This window comes from Natrix helvetica (assembly GCF_964273705.1).
Source record: "Natrix helvetica genome assembly, chromosome: 7".
Classification (NCBI taxonomy): domain Eukaryota; kingdom Metazoa; phylum Chordata; class Lepidosauria; order Squamata; family Natricidae; genus Natrix; species Natrix helvetica.
Genome location: NC_138558.1, coordinates 14,855,162 through 14,877,463, shown reverse-complemented (window position 1 = coordinate 14,877,463; position 22,302 = coordinate 14,855,162). Strand labels below are relative to the sequence as shown.

General features: G+C 44.5%; 1 protein-coding gene across 4 annotated transcripts in view; it reads left to right on the top strand.

The window, feature by feature from the left end:
* The first annotated feature begins 1,405 nt into the window (after window positions 1-1,405).
* FAM13A (family with sequence similarity 13 member A) overlaps window positions 1,406-22,302 on the top strand; it is a 158,808-nt gene continuing 137,911 nt past the window's right edge. The window contains exons 1-4 of one of the 4 annotated variants that reach the window (XM_081959546.1): window positions 1,406-1,650; window positions 6,879-7,071; window positions 10,117-10,326; window positions 17,502-17,682. In XM_081959546.1, coding sequence (XP_081815672.1) covers window positions 1,624-1,650; window positions 6,879-7,071; window positions 10,117-10,326; window positions 17,502-17,682 — 611 coding nt within the window. In that variant the 5' untranslated portion in view covers window positions 1,406-1,623. The other 3 variants (XM_081959544.1, XM_081959545.1, XM_081959543.1) reach the window with 3 other exon arrangements.

Here is a 22,302-nt window from a genome sequence, read left to right as displayed (position 1 = left end):
TCTTGCTACAGTTGTTAATCACAGCAGTTGTTAAATTAATAACATGGTTAAGTCAATCTGGCTCTGCTGGCAGAAGGTAGCAAAAGATGACCACATGACCCCAGGACACTGCGATACCATATATATGAGTCAGTTGCCAGAGGATGCTGCAATGCTTGTAAGATTGAGAAATAGTCCTAAGTCAGTTTTTTTCAGTACCGTTGTAAGTTCAAGTGGACCCTAAATGAATTGTTGTAAGTCAAGGACGTTGTTGTTGTTAGTTGTGAAGTCATATCCAACCCATCACGACCCCATGGACGACATTCCTCCAGGCCTTCCTGTCCTCTACCATCCTCTGGAGTCCATTTAAGCTCACGCCTGCTGCTTCAGTGACTCTATCCAGCCACCTCATTCTCTGTCGTCCCCTTCTTCTTTTGCCCTCAATCTTTCCCAGCATGAGGCTCTTCTCCAGTGAGTCCTTCCTTCTCATTAGGTGGTCAAAGTATTTGAGTTTCCTCTTCAGGATCTGGCCTTCTAAAGAGCAGGGTTGATCTCCTCTAGGATTGACCGGTTGGATCACCTTGAAGTCCAAGGGACTCGCAGGAGTCTTCTTCAGCACCATACTTCAAAGGCCTCAATTCTTTGGCCCTCAGGCTTTCTTATGGTCCAACCTTCACAGCCATACATTGCAACTGGGGAAACTGGGACATTACCCGCTTTTGTTGGCAATGACTACTTGTATTCTATTTCCAGCTTTTATTTCTACACACCTTGTCACAGCATCTGAATATCTTTTCCAAGGTCTTCACTGCTACCAAAGCACCTGGATTTTGATCCCTTGAGCATGGGGATGCCGTAATGGTGGTTAAGTGTGAAAAACAGTCATGTCATTTTTTTTCAGTGCCGTTCTAACTTCGAACGGTCACTCAGAAAATTGCTGTAAATCAAGGGCTACCTGTACAGGTAGTCCTCGACTTACAACATTTGATTTAGTGACTGTTCAAAGTTAGAACGGCATTGGAAAAAAGTGACTTCGGACCACTTTTCCCACTTACAAATTACAGCCTCTCCACCATCATATGATCAAAATTCAGCTTTAGACCCATCCCAGAAATATATATATTTATAAAGGATGCCTTTATGGTGTGTGTGTGTATCATCACACACAAAATAAATGCATCCTTTATATATATATATATATATATAGTATATATATAGTAGTATTACAGTGCATTATAGTACACTATAATACTCTATATTCTGTATATCTACAAGACGACGCTCTGGCGGCTGCTTCTGCCCGCTGGGCTACGACCGGCTTCCAGCGGGGCATTCCTCGGCAGCCTCCCGTGAAATCCCTGGAATTTCCGGGGAAGATGTGGCTTGGCTTGGGAGCCGCGGCTCACGTGACTTCCAGGCCCGTCTTCCAGGGATCCCTTTGCCGGGTGTCCAGCGAGCGGAGGGAAACTTCCCTTGGCGGGGCAAGGTTTGAGCGGCGCTCGCCGGCCGCGGACCTCGGGGATCATAACGCTACGCGCCGCGGAGAGATCCCGTCTTGGAGGCCCTTGGAAGCCTCCGAGAGTCTCTTCTTCCTGCAAGCCCTCCCGCGGCCGCCTCGCTTCTTTCCCAGCCCCTCCTGCAAGGATGGGGGCAGGGGCCTTGGCCATCTGTGTGAGTAGGGGCTGCCTGGCGGTCGGTAGGCGGGGAGAGCGGGAGAAAGAAGGCCGTGGGGAAGGGGTTGCGCGTGTTTTTTTGCACGCGGACGAGCAAGCGCGCGTGCAGTTCGGAGGGGGGGGGGGAGACGTGGCCGAAAGCGCGCGCGGTTTGAACGCCTTTGCTGCGCTACTCTTGTGAATGCACGAGCTTCTCTGGATTGTTACTCGCTGTAGCTGCCCTGCCGGGGTTTAGGCGGTCGGTTTTAACTTTATTGTTGAGTATATTTGCTATATTTTCCTCCTGGACTCCGATTATAATTAATATAATATATATGACATTACATTACAATACTGTGCTATACTAATGCAATATTTGCCATCTTTTTCTCCGAGATTCCGATTATAATTAATATAACATATATTACATTCTATTGCATTACAATGCAGTGCAATGGAATGCTATACTATACCTATACCAATACAATATTTGCCATCTTTTTCTCCCGGACTCTGATTATAATTAATATAATATATATTACATTACATTACATTACATTACATTACATTACTATACTACTATACTATACTACTATACTATACTATACTATACTATACTATACTATACTATACTATACTATACTATACAATACAATACAATACAAATCAATACAATAATACTTATACCAATACTATAATCAGGAACCATTGTAATACAGGTAGTCCTCGACTTACAGCTGCAATGGAGCAACAAAAGCTCGGTTACGGCCACAAAGGCCAACAAAATTTGCTTCCTGTGGTCTATCGGGTGCGTTTCAAGGTTTTGATAACAATCTTTAAAGCGCTCCATGGCTCAGGACCTAGTTACTTGCGGGATCGTATTCTGCCCCATACATCCCTGCGACCAATCCGCTCGCACAGAGAGGGCCTCCTCCAGGTGCCGTCCACTAGACAGTGTCGGGGGCGGCGCCTAGGAGTAGAGCCTTCTCTGTGGCGGGCCCAGCCCTGTGGAATGACCTCCCTCCGGATATTAGGAATACCTCTGACCTCCGCTCCTTTCGTATTAAGCTTAAGACCCACCTATTCCAAGTAGCTGGCCTGGCTCAACTTTGATCTAACCATATCGCTCCTGACGGGTTTTTAATTGGGTATTTTAATTATATTTAATTATTTAGGGGTTTTTTAATCACTGTATTCTAATTGTTTTTTATTCATCAGCCGACCTCCTCCTTGTGTATGTCTCGGTATATGTCTCTGTTATATGTTTGTTTTGTCCACATATTTATTTCATATGTTTCATTGTACGCCGCCCCGAGTCCTTCGGGAGAGGGTGCGGCTAAGAAATAAATATTTATTATTTATTTATTTATTATTAAAAGTTTGTTGCTAAAGGGGACATTTGTGAACTGAGTTTTGCCCCATTTTGCAATCTTTCTTGTTCAGGGAATCTGGCTTCTCCATTGACTTTTTCTTGGCAGATGGTCGCAAAAGGGGATTCCGTGACCCTGGGACACTGCCACTGTCATAAATATGAGTCGGTGGCGGCCAAACATTTTAATTTTGATCACGTGACCGTGGAAATGCTGCAAATGTTTGTAAGTGTTCCGTTGTAACTGAGTGGTCACTGAAGGGATCCTTGGTGCTTTCTGATTTTTCTTGTTTTCTTGCAGATGTTACTGTCATTACCGTTAACTAGGTAACATCGTCAGTGCTCTTAAAAAAAACAAGGTCAGAGAGCACCAAGGACCTCCTCATTTCAACCCTGAGTTTCATATATTCTCCTTTATTGGTCACTAAAGGAGCTGTTGTAAATCAAGGACTACCTGTAAAGATTTATTGTAAGGGCAGAAGAGAATATTTGTAGCTCAGGGTTGAAATGAGAGGGTCCTTGGTGCTGTCTGAGCTTGCTTGTTTCCTTGAAGACATTTCATTAATGAAAAAAACAACTTTCAGATGACCATGAAGTAGATGACCGAGAGTCTCCATAGACATTATGCACTGATGACGTTACCTAGTTTGGCTAATGAAACGTCTGCAAGGAACCAACCAAATTCAGAGAGAATCAAAGACCCCTTATAGCAGTGGTCCTCAAACTTTTTAAACGGGGCCAATTCACGGTCCCTCAGACTGTTGGGGGTGGCGGACCAGCTGGGTGGGTGTGGCTAGGTGGTCATGTGACTGGGTGGGGGTGGCCAATTTAACAGTCCATTGAACAATGCACACAAATTAAACTTTAATTTGTTTTGCGCCTGGGGGTGCTTTATTTGCTTTTGTTTGCATGTTGCTCTTTTGGTTGCCTTTTCTTTTTACCAGATCATTTTTCCAGTTGTTTAGGAGTCTAGTGGTCCACTTCAGGAAACTCAGTTTTGCAGCAATTCTTCTCAGCCCCAAGGAGTTTGAGAAATCTCTGCCTCTCTCTCTTTCTTTCTTTCTCTCCCTCCCTCCCTCCGTCTCTCTCTCTCTCTCTCTCCCTCTCCCCCTCCCTCCCTCCCTCCCTCTCTCTCTCTCTCCTTATCTTCTGCAGGTGGGGGAGGTGAAAAATAGACCATTTTTGCCAGGTTTTTTTGCCCCATTTTTTAGCACACACACACACTCCATTTCCAAAAGCATTCTGCAGGCCAAAAACAGGCAAAAATGGCTCATTTTTTGGGCCAATAACAGGCCGGCTTTGTCCATTCTTTTGGCCTCCTGGGGCATCTGTGCACCCTTTTTTCACCTCCCCCGCCTCCAGAACGTCTCTGCAGGCCAAAACTGTTGGCCTTACCTCTCAGTTCCAGCCCGTGGGGCTCTCGATCCTGCGGGGGCCGGATTAATGGCTCCGGTGGGCCATAGTTTGAGGACCCCTGCCTTACAGCCTTCTGGGGCAGGTGTTGTCTCCCATAAATATCAGGAGAAGGTTTGCTTTGTTTGGGGGTGATATTTTAAGCTATGGGAAATCAATCCTTGATTCAGTATTTGTTCAGTGGCATTTGTGTCCATGCCTGGAAAACTACAGTAAAGTGAGATCTCGCCCAGCTTGTGGTGTTGTTGTTTTACCCCTGTTGGATTTTATTACTGTTTTGAAAAGTTATTTCAGTGCTAGCCTGCGGTTCAGGAATTTGCAGCATTTGATTTCACAATAATTTCGCCCTTGCACAAGTGGCAGTCTGCATGTGTTCGAAGAAAAGGCATGAGGGAAATGTGGTTGGCTTCTCTAAATAGGATTTCCCTTTATGTGAGGACTTCTGATTTGGGGATTTCACTGTTCTTTTTGCTGAGGTACTTTTGTCAGTAGAAATGATTGAAATTGTCAGGCCGTTGATCTCTAAAACAAGCGCTTGCAGGTCTCCCTGGAGGATGAAGGTGCTTGAAGTAGTGATTATAAACCTGCCACTTGTTGCCTGTTTGCAGAAGCACTTTTTAAACAGTCAGAAGCAGGAAAGATTTAACACGATTGGAAACGTTGTTCAATCCTTATAGGTGGTTCAGGCATGCATAGGAAGATCTGCTGTTCCCTTATAGCAGTGTTTCTCAACCTTGGCGACTTTAAGTCCCGTGGACTTTAACTTCCAGAATCTCCCAGCCAGCAAAGCTGGCTGGGGAATTCTGGGAGTTGAAGTCCACGGGACTTAAAGTCGCCAAGATTGAGAAACACTGCCTTATAGCCTATTCCCGTGATGGCGAACCTGTGGGAACGCGAGCCATCGCCCCAGCTCAGCTCCGCCTCCCACCGGCCAGCTAGTTGTCAGGTCTCTGCCGCGCATGCACGGGGTGCATGTGGGAAATGTGTTTTCATACGCGGGGGAGCGTGGAGCGTGTGGGGAGGTGTGCGCATGTGTGGGGGCCAGGGCATGCGCAAGGGTCATGCATGGGGGGGTGGACACATGGTGGGGCACACACACATGCACGGGGTGGGTGCATGCTGGCGGGTCACGCTCACAGGGGCGAGTGCACGGGGGGTCGCACATGCATTGCGTTATGGGTGTGCATGCACGCGCGTTGGGCACTTGGTGCTGAAGAGGTTACCCATCACTGGCCTATTTGTTCTCAGTAGAAAGAAATGGGGGAAAGATCATTCTGCATAAAAGATGCAAGGTCATCCTCGGCTTATGGCCACAATTGACCACAAAGTTTCCATTGCTAAGCAAGCAAGTGGTTAAGTGAATTTTGCTCCGTTTTTTACCTGTTTTTGCCACAGTTGTTAATTGAATCACTGCCGTTGTTAAGTTAGTAACACAATTATTACATGAATCTGGCTTCCCCATTGATTTTGTTTCTTTGAAGGTCGCAAAAGGTGATCACATGACCTAACCCTTCCTTTCTTTCTTTCTTTCTTTCTTTCTTTCTTTCTTTCTTTCTTTCCTTCTTTCTCTCTTTCTCTTTCTTTCTCTCTCTTTCTTTCTTTCTCTCTTTCTCTTTCTTTCTTTCTTTCTCTCTTTTTCTTTCTTTCTCTCTCTCTTTCTTTCTTTCTCTCTTTTTCTTTCTTTCTTTCTCTTTCTCTCTTTCTTTCTTTCTTTCTTTCTCTCTTTTTCTTTCTCTCTCTCTCTCTTTCTTTCTCTTTTTCTTTCTTTCTCTTTCTTTCTTTCTTTCTTTCTTTCTTTCTTTCTTTCTTTCTTTCTTTCTTTCTTTCTTTCTTTCTTTCTTTCTTTCTTTCTCTAAAGATGCATCCCCTCAGGCCTGGTCTAGAGATGTGCCATGACTTGACCTTTGGCCTGGGCAACTCTTACTTAATAAGACACTGAGATAATTTTTTAATTTACAAGCATGATGTTCTTCAACTGCAGACTGCCTACAAGGATGGAAAATGCCACGCCTGTCTGCGCGCAGCTGCGTTACAAATCCACATTTCAGTGTTGTGTTACCACGTTAGACTTGAGCTTCCGTTGCATAATATTACATCTATGTTTACACTCGTTTTTTCAGAGAAACGGCGCCCATTCATTGAATGCATTTAATTTTCGCTCCGCCCATCGTTTCCTCTGGTAATGCAGCTTGAAATGTTTCTAAGTTATCCACTCAGTTGCTTGGCTACGGATTCAGGCCGCTCCTGTTGACTCTCTTTTTCCTGTTCAACCAGGGTTTCTGTGTTTGCATCTGTGCACGATCTGTCCCAGATCGTTTTTAGCAGCTCCTGCCTGGAATCTCGAACCTCAGGGAAGCTTCTGGTGTTGATCCTTCCAATTCCCTTGGAAAAGAGTGATTTGTGAAGCCATGCCACCTCCCATCGTCACTCTGACCGGGTGTTCTCCCTTTTTGTGTCCTTTCAAGCAAAGTCACTCAGCGGTCAGGCTTAAAGAAGATATGAAAAAGATGGCCATCCCGCCCCCGAGCAGACAGAAAGGGTCCTGTCACCACCGGAGGTTGTTTGGCATTAGTCTTCAGGAAATGCAGCAAGAAGGGCTCAGCAAATGTGGAATCCCAACCGTGGTGTGGGATATTGTAGAATATCTGTCTTGGCACGGTAAGCTACTAGCGAGTTCTTTTAAAAAAGAAAGGAAGACTTGTTTATTTCTAAGCTAGGATTTCCCGACCGTGGGCACTTTAAGACGGGTGGACTTCAACTCAGGAGTGTCCACCCGTCTTAAAGTGACCACAGTTGAGAAATTCTACTCTCTACAAAGCAATGCATTTTGTTTTGTTTCCACTTTTATTTCTGGTCAACTCAAGGCGGCCTATTTTTAAAAAACGCCCACACCTCTTTTTTTTTTTTTTTGGTCCAACGACAACCCTGTGAGGTAGGTTGCCTTGAAAAAGACGGATTGGTCCCAGGTCAGCTGTCACCCATTTTCAGCCTGCGTAGTATTCCCTCTTCTCCGAGGGTGGAAAAGCAGAGGAAAAACATTTTATTGAGGAGGAAAAACATTTTACTGGTGCCAAATGTTTCATGACTTATAAATCACAGCAAGGAGCAAAAAGTTCAGTTGGTTGAGAGAAGCTTTCCTCCAAAATGAAGAAGACAACCAAAATGATGGAGGCGTGGGAGGGGCATGGGGTGTGGTCTTTGAACCCCTTGCTTTCCGAAGAGGCTAGAATCCTTCGGACACCTTAGCTTAAATCTGTGTATCTCCACTTCAGGAACTTTACGATGTGTGGATTTCAACTTCCCAAATTCTAGCTGGAGAATTATGTGAGTTTATACAGATAGTCCTTGACTTATGACCACAATTGAGCCCCCCAAAAATATGTTGCTAAGTGACACAGCCGTTAAGTGAGTTTTGTTCCATTTTACAACCCTTCTTGCCATGGTTGTTAAGTAAATCACTGCAGCTGTTGCTTCTGAGAAGGTTGCAAGAGGTGATCACATGATCCTGGGACACTGCAACCATCATGAATATGACTCGGCCAAGCATATGAATTTTGAACACAGGGATGCTGCAATGGTGAAAAATGGTAATAAGTCATTTTTTTCAGTGGAACAGGCACTAAACAAGCTGTTGTGAGTTAAGGACTGCCTTAATCTGTCTGAAAAACTGCATGGGAAATGTTTGGAACTACAAGTAAACACTGATTTTTGACAAAAAAAATAATGTAAATTGCAGTTGTATAACGGGCACAAAAAACAGTCAAAAATGCAAGCAGTTTTTCGGACAGATTTCTATATTTGCAATCCTGATACATCTGGATCAGTGGTGAAATTCATTTTTTTTCATTCATTGCCATGCAGGGGAAGGATATTGCAAAATCTCCATTCCCACCCCACTCTAGGGCCAGCCAGAGATGGTATTTGCCGGTTCTCCGAATTACTCAAAATTTCTGGCAACGTTTTTGCAGAACCTGTTGAATTTCACCCCTGATCTGGATGATGCCAGATTAAAGAAGACTTGAAATCAAACTTGTTTCTCTACACTATGTTCATGTTCTCCAGAAGATGGCAGACTGGGATTTCTAGTCATTCTGAGTATTTGGTTGTTGTTTTTTTCTTAATTCTGCAACGTTTATCATATTTACAGCTTCTTACATTAATGGGGCATTGCAATCATACCCAAATGACTGATGAAATTGAATGGAGAGATTGTAGCTCACTTAATGTGTAAATCAAGTGGGATTTGAACACTGGTTTTCGTATTTTAGAAACTGTTCTTAACCGTGGCCTCTACTCCAGTATATTATTTAATAAACATATTATAGTTGCAGAAGTTTCGAGCCATTTTCTCGGAGCTCTGAATAGCAGTGGCTTTGTGGATATCCCTCTCTCCTTACCTGTACAGGTAGTCCTCAACTTACAACCAAAATTTCTGTTGCTAAGCAAGGCTGTGGTTAAGTGAGTTGCACCCAATTTTACAACATTTTCCCATGTTAAGCAAATCGCTGCCGTCGTTAAGCGATTTCGGCTTCCCGCGTTGACTTTGTTTGCTGGAAGCCAGCTGAGAAGATCACAGAGGGCAATCATACGACCCGAGGAAGCTTCAACCGTTAAAAGAATACATTTGGGTTGCAAAGGGTTCAGATTTGGATCACGTGCCCACGAGGATTCTGCATGGGTTGTAAGTGCTGATGGCCTGTCGCAAATCACTCTTTCCCCTGCTGTTGTAACTTTGAATGGTCACTAAGTGAGTGGCTCTAGGTCGAGGACTATCTGTAGCTCTTTTGGAGACCCAGGCTCAATGGGAAGGAAGCTACTTTCTTTGAAGGCTCATTTCTTAGCCCTGAACGTTAGTGAGAAAACTTGTATCGTGTTTCCCCGAAAATAAGACAGGGTCTTTTCTTTTCTTTTGGCGCTTGGCCTTATTTTCGGGGAGGTCTTATTATTTTTGAGGTGCAGGAGGAGGTGAGCATGGTCACCTCAGGACTGCTGCTGTGTTGCAATATTTTCAGGGAGGTCTTATTTTGGGGGGAGGGCTTATTTTAGAGCATGGGTTCAAAAGCCCGATTGTGCTTATTATCCAAGGAGGTCTTATATTTGGGGAAACAGGGTAGCATTCCATTCTCACTATGCTAATTGTCCTGTGTACAGTTTTTCACCAATGGGGCTTTAAAAAATGCAGTTGTGCGTCCTCATTGGCCAATCTTTTAGTGCAGGGGTGGGGAACGATGGCCCCTTTATGACTTTAGTGGACTTCACAATCATGAAGAGGCCATCGTTCCCCACCCCTGCTTGAGTGCTCGTTCCAGCCTGCTCCTGGATGTATAGGCTGGATCTCAAGTTTCCTTGACACACACACACACACACACACACACACACACGCTGCTTACCCGAAAATAAGACCTCCCCAGATAATAAGCCCAATTGGGCTTTTGAGTGCTTGCGCTAAAATAAGCCCTTCCCCCAAAATTAGCCCTCCTCTAAAATATTGCAACACAGCAGCAGCCATGAGGGATCACACTGACCGCTCCTGCACCTCAAAAATAAAAAGACCTCCCTGAAAATAAGGCCAAGCGCTTATTTCGGGGGGGGGGGTCAAAAGAAAATAAGACCCTGTCTTATTTTCGGGGAAACACGGCATATATAAATGCAGGCCAGGAAATCTGCCACTGGTCTTATCTCATTTTATGTATGTAATTACAGGTCTCCAGCAGGAAGGTCTTTTCAGGGTGAATGGTAACCTGAAAACAGTGGAACAGCTGCGCACGAAGTACGAGGGTGGAGATCAAGTAGATCTCGCCGCAGAGGCTGACGTAAGCTCAGCCGCTAGTTTGCTGAAGTTATTTCTGCGGGAGCTGCCAGATCGGGTGATCCCTTCGGCCCTTTACCCCAAATTCATCCAACTTTATCAAGGTGATGGTTTCTCCTCAAACATACATCCTTACTGTGTGGCCTGCTACTTTTATTATTATTATTATTTTTAAATAATATATATCATTGCTTCTGACAGGATTCGGTAGATACAATTATTTTGCAGAAATGGCGTGACATATTCATCACCTATCATACTTCATATTCACATGAAAACAAAATTACAGGGGTGAATAAGTCTACCCTATACTTTATGCGGAACTTTAATTAAATAGAGTGATTGCTTTGGCACAGCTTATTTTGATTATTGCAGATTAACAAGCCTAGCAGCTCCATGGCGAAGCAGATAAATTGCATTTAGAAAACTTTTAAGTGAGCTCCCTCGTTTTTTTTTTAGGCTTGAAATATCCCTTTCCCCTAAAAACAAGACCTATCCTGAAAACGAGGGAGGACACACTCTGGACCTTGTTTTTGTCTCTGGCCAGTGGCTGAGTGATCTGGGAGGAGGGGACTTAACCATCACTCCCCTGTCATGGTCAGATCACTCACTCCTTCATCTTGACTTCCCTGGTGCTACCTCCCGCTGCGGGGAGGCGGAACCGGAAAGTTCCAGATGGTTCCGCCCCAGGCGCCTGATGGAACCTGATAGGTTCCAGACGGAGCTTGGGCCACCTCCTGTAACCTTGACCCGCCCCCGGGTAGAGGACCTGGTAGTTGCGTGGAATAATGCAACTACCGGGGCCTTGAACCGGGTGGCGCCTTTGCGGCCTCTCCGGCGGCAACGATCCACCCTAGCCCCTTGGTTTACCGAGGAGCTGAGGGTGATGAAATGCTGCAAGAGACGTCTAGAGAGTCGTTGGAGATCCTCTCGCTCCGAATTTGATCGAACACAGGCACGAGCCCATTTAAGGACGTACCTTTTGGCATTGAGAGTGGCCAAACGCCAATATTGTGCCACTCTCATTGCATCCGCGGAGAACCGCCCTGCTGCCCTGTTTCGGGTGTCCCGCTCCCTCTTGTTTCAGAGGCCGCGGGAGGCCCCCCTACAGGGCAGGGCAGAGGAATTTGGTAAATATCTGCAGGATAAAATCGCTCAAATCCGGAGAGATTGGGTTCCTGTCAGTGATCCAATGGAGACGTCCATGGCGAGTCTTGAGGAATCGATCTGGGAGGAGTTTGACTTGGTTGCCATCGAGGATTTGGACAGATTGCGTGGACGACTGCGACCCACCACATGTTTATTGGACCCGTGCCCCTCCTGGCTTGTACTGGCATCCTGGGAGGTTACACGAGACTGGCTCCTGGGCCTAGTGAATGCTTCACTGAGCGAGGGGTCTCTCCCGGCCGCCTTGAAAGAGGCGGTGGTAAGACCCTTGCTCAAGAAGCCTTCCCTGGACCCTTTGGAGCTGGCCAATTATCGTCCTGTCTCCAACCTTCCCTTTCTGGCGAAGGTTGTAGAGAGTGTGGTGGCCTACCAGTTCCCACGACATCTGGAGGAAAATGATTATCTAGACCCGCCCCAGTCCGGCTTCCGCCCCGGTCACAGCACGGAGACGGCCTTGGTCGCGTTGGTGGATGATCTCTGGAGGGCCAGAGATAGAGGTTGTTCCTCTATCCTGGTCCTATTAGACCTCTCGGCGGCTTTTGATACCATCGACCATGGTATCCTGCTGCACCGGCTGGAGGGGTTGGGGGTCCGGGGCACCGTTTTGCGGTGGTTCGGCTCCTACCTTTCTGACCGGACGCAGCGTGTGTTGGCAGGAGAAGAGAGGTCGACCCTACGCCCCCTTACTTGTGGGGTGCCACAGGGGTCGGTCCTCTCGCCACTCCTCTTCAACACATATATGAAGCCGCTGGGTGAGATCATCCGTGGTTTCGGGGTGGGATACCATCTGTACGCTGATGATACTCAGCTGTACTTTTCCACCCCGAACCACCCCAACGAGGCCATCGAAGTGATGTCCCGGTGTGTGGAAGCCGTACGGATCTGGATGGATGACAACCGACTCAAGCTCAACCCCTCCAAGACGGAGTGGCTGTGGGTACCAGCTCCCCGGTTCAGCCAATTAATTCCATCATTGGCCATTGGGGGCATTCAACTTGCCCCCGTGGAGCGGGCGCGCAATTTGGGCGTCCTCCTGGATGCCCGGCTGTCCATGGATGACCATGTGACAGCCGTGGCAAGGGGGGCGTTCCACCAGGTTCGCCTGGTGCGCCAATTGCGCCCCCTACTGGACCGGGACGCCTTACGCACAGTCACTCATGCGCTGGTGACGTCTCGCTTGGACTACTGTAATGCTCTCTACATGGGGCTTCCCTTGAAATGCACCCGGAGGCTACAGTTGGTCCAGAATGCAGCCGCGCGGGTAATTATGGGGAGTACTAGGTACTCCCATGTGACACCGTTCCTGCGCGAGCTGCACTGGCTTCCTGTGGTCTATCGGGTGCGTTTCAAGGTTTTGATAACAATCTTTAAAGCGCTCCATGGCTCAGGACCTAGTTACTTGCGGGATCGTATTCTGCCCCATACATCCCTGCGACCAATCCGCTCGCACAGAGAGGGCCTCCTCCAGGTGCCGTCCACTAGACAGTGTCGGGGGGCGGCGCCTAGGAGTAGAGCCTTCTCTGTGGCGGGCCCAGCCCTGTGGAATGACCTCCCTCCGGATATTAGGAATACCTCTGACCTCCGCTCCTTTCGTATTAAGCTTAAGACCCACCTATTCCAAGCAGCTGGCCTGGCTCAACTTTGATCTAACCATATCGCTCCTGACGGGTTTTTAACTGGGTATTTTAATTATATTTAATTAATCTAGGGGTTTTTAAATACTGTATTTTAATTGTTTTTATTTATCAGCCGACCTCCTCCTTGTGTGTGTCTTGGTTTATGTCTCTGTTATATGTTTGTTTTGTCCACATATTTATTTCATATGTTTCATTGTACGCCGCCCCGAGTCCTTCGGGAGAGGGTGCGGCTAAGAAATAAATATTATTATTATTATTATTATTATTAAAATAAGCCCTCGCATGTTTTACATGTGCGCCTAATATAAGCCCTACCTCCAAAATATCCCCCCTCCTGTGCCTCATTTTGGCTGGCAGGGTGCTGCAGGAGGCGTCCGTCCCATCCCCCCCTCCCCTCCCCCAGCTGGCCCACGGAGGAAAGCGACAATGCTGATCTGGCCCTTGAAGAGATCCAGTTTGACACCCCTGTCCTATGCAAATGACAGACAATTGAGGCTGCAAATGGCTACTCTCTCAGACTCTAGAACAACCTTGCAGGGAAAAAAATGGCCGCCTTAAGTATTATTCTGGGCTCAGCTTTCAGTCCTGTTTGCCCCATGTCCCCAAGTATGTTTTTTGATAAAATCAGTGTCCAACTGTCTGAACATAAGGTTTGTTTCCATAAACACTTATCACTCAACAAGACCTGGTTATGTATTGCACTACCCAAGTAATAACACTAAAGGACCATTTGCTTATGTACTGTTTACAGAAAAAACAAGCAGTAATTTAGGAAGTGGGTTAGAGGACTTTTCCAGCATGGATTTTTAAAGGAAGTTAAATTGAAGAAATGCACAAGTTCTGGAAAATCAAATGCTCTATGCATCTTTTCTATGCAAATTCCTTTTCAGATATAGCAGGCATATTATATTGGGTATGTGTCTTTATATATCCTTTAAAATCTAAATTCTCATCAGTAGTCCTGATAGCTGGGGCACTCACACAATAGGAAGGCTAACCACCAGGAGGGGGTGTCCAAATTGGAAAATGCTGAGTTAGATAGACCATTGGTCTGACTGGCAGAGTTGCTGTTATGGACTTCTGCAGGAATTTCCTGCTTTTGTTTCCTTCCTCCTTTCTACTTCCAATGCAGACATAACTGTTTTGTTTATTTATGGCAAACGTGTGATGTGCAAACCCAGTCACTAATTTAGTACTGTAGGTAGTCCTCGACTTACGACCAAAATTGACTCCAAAATTTTCTGTGGCTAAGCAAGAAAATTGTTGAGTGAGTTTTGCCCCATGTTACTACCTTTCTTACCACCGTTGTTAAGTGAGTCACTGCAGTTGTTAAGTTAGTAACACGGCTGTTAAGTCAATTTGGCCTCCCCGATGATTTTGCTCGTCAGAAGGTCGCAAAAGGTGATCACATGATCCCGGGACACTGCAACACTGCAATAAATACATGCCAGTTGCCAAGCAACCAAATGTTAATCACAAGGGGATGCAGCAGTAGTCGTAAGTGTGAAAAATGGGTCATAAGTCACTTTTTTAGTGCCATGTAACTTTGAATGGTCACTTAAAAAATGGTTGTAAGTCAAGAACTTATATATGGAAAGCCAAGCTAGAATAACGTTTTCAGCAAATCAGGGTTAAGAAATCTTAGTTTTAAGTGTAAAGTGGACCAGGATAATGGACTTCCATATTTTTGTAAGGTCAGATTGCCTCCTTTATTTCTTCTTCACAAAGTTTAGAAAGAAATGAGTCTTTTTCCATTGGTGGACTGATTAAGACTTAAAATGGACACCTAACATCAAAAATGTCATCAAAAAAGCACAACAAAGAATGTTCTTTTTGTGCCAACTCAGAAAACTCAAACTGCCCAAAGAGCTGCTGATTCTGTTCTACAGAGGAATTATTGAGTCTGTCTTCTGTACCTCTATAACTGTCTGGTTTGGCTTTGCAACCCAACAAGAGAGACACAGACTTCAGGGGATAATCAGAACTGCAGAAAAAAACAATTACTACCAACCTGCCTTCCATTGAGGACCTGTACACTGCGCGAGTCAAAAAGAGGACTGTGAAAATATCTACAGACCCCTCACATCCTGGACATAAATTGTTTCAACTTCTACCCTCAAAACGACTCTATAGGGCACTGCACACCAGAACAACTAGACACAAGGACAGTTTTTTCCTGAATGCCATCACTCTGCTAAACAACTAATTCCCACAACACTGTCAAATTATTTACTAAAACTGTATTACTATTCTTCTCATCCTTTCTAGTACCTATCTCTTTCCACTTATGACTATAACCATGTTGCTTGTATCTTTCAATTTATATTATTTTATTTGTATCCTAGTATGATTTGATTGCTTATTAGTAATCTATGACTATCACTAAGCGTTGTATCTTGTGATTCTTGACCAATGTATCTTGTTTGTTTATGTACACTGAGAGCATAGGCACCAAAGACAAATTCTATGTGTGTCCAACCACACTTGGCCAATAAAGAATTCTGTCCTATCCTATCCCATTCCATTCCATTCTATCTTACTTCCTTAAGCAAGAGCCAAATATAAGTTGCAAACATGCCAGTTACTTTAAGGATACCAAGGTCAGGTTGGAACGCAATGCTGATTGTTTTTTCTTAGCATAGTCAGTGTATGAACCAAATGAGTATTTGTTTATTAAACCTGCATGCTAGCCAGCTACCAGTGACTTTGAGAGGCTTAGCATTTCATGACACAGCATTGAATGTGACCCAGACTACTGTGATTTGATCAAACTAAGGCTTTCAAATCCTGGCTTTCTGTAATGCGTGCATCAGACCAGCGCATTTCACCATGACGATAAATTGTCTAGTGATGAACTTTGTCTAAATAATAATACAAAGACTCAATTATGAGCCCCGGGATCCAATCTCTTTCATAAGGAAGCAGGTTTCCTGGCTATCTGCCTGATTAGGAAATACTTTGGACAGCTAATTGCCTCCTACAAGCTTCCCCCCCCCCCCCCGCTGACTTTTCAGCTGATTCGGTATTTTCCTATTTTAACAAAGACCTTTTATAATTTTGTGGGAAACCAGCAAGATGCTAATCTCTTTCAAGGTAATAGCACCTTGTAGTCAATTGGTTTATACTGAAGAAGCTGAATTCAGCAGGCCTAGCTTCACCTTTTCATTTGATTCAGTATTCTGTAGAGAAGGGGAATTTATTTATTTATTTATTAAATTTATATTGCCGCCTATTCGCCCATGGCGACTCAAGGCAGCTTACATAATTTAAAACCGCATTAAAAAAAACAATGAAACTAATAAAAGAATCAGATAAATTAATATAATAAAATTACACCCACCCACCCCAGCGACAGCAAGATCACATGTGTCATTGAATGGGCTCCATCCCACTCTGGGTTCCCCAGGCCTTCTGACAGAAACATCTTCAGTGCCTTCCAGAAGAGTGTTAGAGCGGGGCTGTTCTAATCTCTGAGGGAATGATGTTCCAGAGAGAGGGAGCCATAACGGAGAAGGCCTTTCTTCTGGGTCCCACCAGGTGTATCTCCCTCAGGGACGATACCTGCAATATTTAAGGCCTGTGGACTTCAACTTCCAGAATTCTGGCTGGGGAATTCTGGAAGTTGAAGTACACAGGTCTTAAAATTTGCCAAGGTTGGACACCCCTGCTGTAGAACAATAGATGAGAGAGAGAGAGATGTCACAACCAACCCGTTCCCACTTTGATTCTCAACTTCCCCAGCCAAAGTTATTTGAATGAACGTGAACTTCCTCCTCCCTCTGTTTTTGATGTATGTTTTCCTAGCCTTTCTTAGCATGACGTTTGACCTGGCAAATTACAGTTAACTCATACAGCACAGTCATGGTTTGAAGAAAATTTGCAGCCATGGTTTGGGGCAGGAGTCAGCAACCTTAAGCACTCAAAGATCCACAAAGGTCCTAACCGGAAGCCCCCTATTCAATTCTGGAGCCGACCGGAAGTCTGGTTTCCCCACCACAGAGTCTCCTCCTAGCACGGCGTCCTTTTTCCTCTACCTGTCCTAACCGAAAGCCCTATCAATTGTGGAGCTGACTGAAAACCCTCCCCTTTCCATAGTGTTTCCTCCTGGCATGCCCAGCTTCCTCACCCCCCCACCCCAAAACCGGAAGCTCCTCTCAAAATTGTGGTGCCGACTGGCGACGGAGCCGCAGTAGAGGGATGAAAAAGCCACATGTGGCTCCAGAGCCACAGGTTGCTGACCCCTGGTTTAGGGACAAAATGCTAAGCAGGAACAAATTTCATGCCAAACTGTAATTGAAGTAAAACAGAAAGATGAAGTCATAGTTTAGTTAAGGGACTTCCATGAATGATAACCTTCACATTACTATCTGTTTTCTCTTTTTAAAAAAATCCAGTACCGTTCATTTTTGCTCATTTTGTTTGATATGCACCACGGAATAAGTACAGTATGTCATGTTTTCTTTCTCTCTTTACAGCCAGCCAGAAGTGTGGTCTGGAGACTAGCGGTTTAAGAGACCTTCTGAGACAGATGCCCGAGACTCACTATTGTCTCCTTAAGTATCTTTGCCGTTTCCTGAAACAGGTTGCCGAGCATCATTCTGAGAACAAAATGACTGTTTCCAACCTTGCTACTGTTTTTGGACCAAACTGTTTTTGGTAAGCTCTTTTCATATTCGTATTTCCTTTCCCTAGCTGAGAGAATCTCCCGTTGTAGGGCAGAGCTGGTGTAGGGACCCCAGAGAATCACAGCTAGACAATGTATAAAATAGTATATTAGTGAAGAGACCATAGGGAATGGCCTTTCTCAAGAGTAGGGGTGTAAAACTCAAGGTGCTTAGATCTGGCCCATGGGTCCACCCAGGAAATGGGGTAAGACAGGCCTGCGTTGCCTCTGCCAGTGAAAACAGAGGTTGGGAGGGGTTCTCCCAAGCTCCATTTTCTCTGGCAGAAGTTGTAGGAAGCCATCGCAGCCGAAAACGGAGCCCAGGAGCCTGTTTTCGCTGGCAGAGCACTTGGGCCATCATAGGTGCCCCTGACATGAGTGAGCTGGCCACGCCCACTCCACCTCCCCGAGGTCAAACACAACCCTGATGTGGCCCTCAATGAAACTGAGTTTGACACCCCTGCTCAAGAGAAACAGCCACTACTAAGGCAGACAACTGCCAGTTCTAAGAAATGAAAACATCTCAGACAAGCCCTTTCCTAGTCCACAACATAAAGGGAGGGAGGATGGAAGCACATTCAGACTTGTAAGGGTCTGTTACAGTGATTAAATTCAAATTTTTGTACTACCGGTTCTGTGGCATTGGCAGGGGAAGGATACTGCAACATCTCCATTCCCACCCCACTCTGGGGCCAGCCAGAGGTGGTTTTTGCTGGTTCTTCCAACTACTCAAAATTCCCGCTACCGGTTCTCCAGAACCTGTCAGAATCTGCTGAATTTCATCCCTGGTCTGTTATTATAACTGTTACAATAAACACAGTCCTGCCACTTATATGGCCTTAGTTTCTTAGTCTGGCCTACCTGATAGGACTGACAGCTACCTAGATATTGGCCTGGTTGAGTTCTCTGTGTGTCTAACAGCCATGTTTTATGTCAAAGTTTGAAGGCAAGTACCTCAGAGAGGATAATAGGATTTAATTTTTTTTATACAATTAAAACATCTCATTGTTTTGTAAAACATTATTTCATTTCAAGGGGATCTGACCCCAATAAGCTGTGAATGGCTTACGTTTTATAGGATTCATATCCCTTTCCTTATCATTTGGATCAGACTTAAAATGGCTAAACATGTGCTATAAGGACATATTGCATACTAGGGTAAATTAGGCACTGTGTTTGAATCTGTTTTGATGAATAAACTGCTGCGATTTATACATTGGTTTCTTCTCCTGTGATTATATAACACATGCTGTTTTGGCACTATATTTTATAAATCAGGCAAAATCCATTTTGACTGTACGAATGTAGTTGTAGGATATAAAAACAAGAAATCCTATGTTCCGTTGCAAAGAACAGCAATATCTATTTTGCGATTTACTCATCAGGATGCTGTCAGAAAAAAATAACGGCTATTTATTTATTTGATTTTTATCCCTCCTTTATTATATTTTATAAGTAACTCAGGGCAGCAAACACACCCCGAAGTCACCCAGCCAGCTTTCATTGTTAAGGGGAACTGGATCTCCCGTCTCCCGGTTTCTAGGTTACCACTTTAACCAGTAAACCAAGCTTCTTGATTTCCACTGTCTCTTTTCTATCCTTGTCCCCCAAAAATCAGTAGATGGAAATTTAGAATTAGGTAATTTAATTGTACTATTAACATTAATAGTCTGTTTAATTTAAAACATTAAGGATTGGAAATTGTGGGGATTTTGAGATACACTCCCGGGATTGATTAAATATTGTTAATACTTGGCATTATTAGTAATCCTACACATTTGGAACATTGAAGTTATGGTGGAATAATAAGTAATTCTTAAAATATTAAATAATAGCATTTAGTAGGGATAACAAATACAAAGCGTACAGAAATGATATTTATGTTTAAATAAATCAGTGGGGAAATGATAAAGGATTATAAAAAGAGAATAGTATTGTTGAAATTGGAAGATTAGGATTACACATACGTACCTATTTGTATTATTATTGTTAACATTGCTTAAAAAAGATTTGACCCAGTCAGTACACAGTCCACACAATATGTATGGTGTGAAAAGAAAACTGCAAATAAAACATGTTAGTTTACTCCTTTCACAATAGAAGAATCTTTTTCTTTGAGCTTTTTTAATGCTGCTCTTAGTAAGTATGTTTGTTCCTTTTCTTTGCCGTTCTGTGATGGTGTGTTTCCTTGACCCTTGTGATTCCTTGTTTACAATCCTGCGGAATCTGAAGAAGGTTGAGCATTGGGCAGCAATGAAAAATGTCTCAGGGATTTTATATGTGCCATTTGCAAATTGTTGCTCTTATTTTGATATTTTCTGGCACGAGCTTTACTCTTTTAAAAAAAAATTAAAAGCAAAGAGAAATGTTGAAAGGATTTAACTGGATGCTTCCCCCCCCTCTCCCCCCTCAGTTCTTCTAAATGGAATGCTTTCAGGTAGACTTTTGCAAGATTTCACATTTTGGCACTTTGTTCATTCAAAGTGTGAACAAATAACTCCGTGACGGAAGATTTGTTTTGAATAGTTTGGATTTTAGGATCCCACAGAAAGGTTGGAGGAGAACTTGGAGAGCAGTTCTCAGTCAGGAGTAATCGAGGCTGAATGTAGGTACTGATGGTGTCGTTCATTTTGATGTAGCCTCGTGCCATTAACTATTTATGTAGAAGTCTCTGTTGAATTTGCTGTTGTTTAGTTGCTAAGTCATGTCCAAATCTTTGCAACCCCATGGACCATAGCACAGGCCTCCCACTGTCCTCAGAGCCGCAGTCACCAACTGGTAGTCCGTGCACCACTGGTGGCCCGTGAGAAAATCTTGGTAGTCCGCAGAAAAAATATTTGCATTTTTTGTATTGCACTAAATCAGGGGTCCTCAAACTATGGCCCCTGGGCCGGATATGTGCAATGAACATTTGTGTTGCTGCAGAGAGTCTCCCCTTTTGTCGTCTTTTTGTGTGGGTCGGAGGGGGGCAAAAATTCTGACTTGGAGTCTGCTTCAGCCTCCTGATGTAGGATTTGGGCGAAAGCTGGAGGGAAGCGCCGCTGGTGGCGAAGAGCTGGAGGGCCTTGTTCCAGTGGGACGGCATCATAGCCTGGAACTGGCTGCTCATCTCAGCCCACTGAGCCTCCAGGTGCTGGTATCTGGCCTTGAAGTCCCACAGGTCTTCCCTCTGCTTAGAAAGCCTATGCTCGTAGTCCTCAGTGAGGTCTTTCTGCTGAGCTCCTTCTCGATCAGATCCAATTTGAACTGAACTGTTTTGCCAACTATTTCTCATGCTGGCTGCTTAGCTCCAACCACTGCTTCCTGTTGGGGCTCTAAGGAGCCCGGGCGGGGAAGCGAGGAGTGGCTGACAGGGGAGGGGCAAGTAGAGGCACCCCTCGACATGAATGACATTGAGCTGGCCATGCCCAGCCAGTCACATGACCATCTAACCACACCCACCCGGTCATTAGACAGATCATATTAGTGGTCCGTGGGATTTAAAATTATCAATTTAGTGGTCCAAAAGGTTGTTGACCCCTGTCCCAGAGTTTGCCCAAATTCATGTACATTGTGCTGATGACACTATCTCACCATCTCATCCTCCGTTGTCCCCTTCTTCTTTTACCTTCAATCTTTCCCAACATCAGGGTCTTTTCCAGTGAGTCTTCTCTCCACTTCAAGCTCAACCTAGAACTGAAAATTCTGTTACTTATTTGTTTGGTTTTATATAGACCTACACTTCTTGCAAAACTATAATTGCAGTCTTTAAACCCCCGTTTAGAAGCAGCAAGTGTTTGCTTTGAGTGCATGTAGCGAAATAATCTCTTTGGGCAAATAAAATAATGAAATTATTCAGGAAAAGAAGTAGTATTTTAATGGAGTAGGTTCTAAGTATTTGGTTTTAGAAGTGATCTATTTTCATGTCAGTAATTAGAGATAATTATTGGAGCTGATTTTAGTTATGTAATGACTGCTTTTATTAAGATGGGGCAGTTAAAGGGAAGTTTTGAATAATAAAGCAGTATGATTGGAAAAGAAAAGAGTGGTAGTGTCTCAGAATCTGAAATATGGGTTAAGCAATAAAATACAGTATCAAGAGGAATGTTTTTGGAGAACAAGTGATTCACAGGTTAAATTTCATGCTGAACTGAAAGCCAGCATACCTAGATGAAAATAAATACAGGTAGCCCTTGAGTTATGACCCCAATTGAGCCAAAAAATTATGCTGCTGTGAAATATTTGTTTCTTCTCTTCTGCAACAAAAGAGCTCTACGAGAACAAGTGTTAGGCACAAAAAATCAAGACCATGCCTGTAGGTTGCAGCACAAGAATCTGGTCAATTAATGATCAGCACTAAATTGACACTAAATAAAAGCCAATTTGGAGTTGGGTCTCTTGTGGCAATGCAAGGATTCTAAACTGATGGTGCATTTTACTCTACCCCTTCAGCTCTGCATGCTCTTCTCCTTTACTTGTGATGGTGAACCTATGGCACGTGTGGCACAGGTGGCATGCGGAGCCATATCTGCCAGCACGTGAGCTTCAGCTTCAGCACGCATGTGCACACTGACTAGCTGATTTTTGACCTTCCAGGGAGGCAGGGGAGGCCGTTTTCGCCCTCCCCAGGCTTC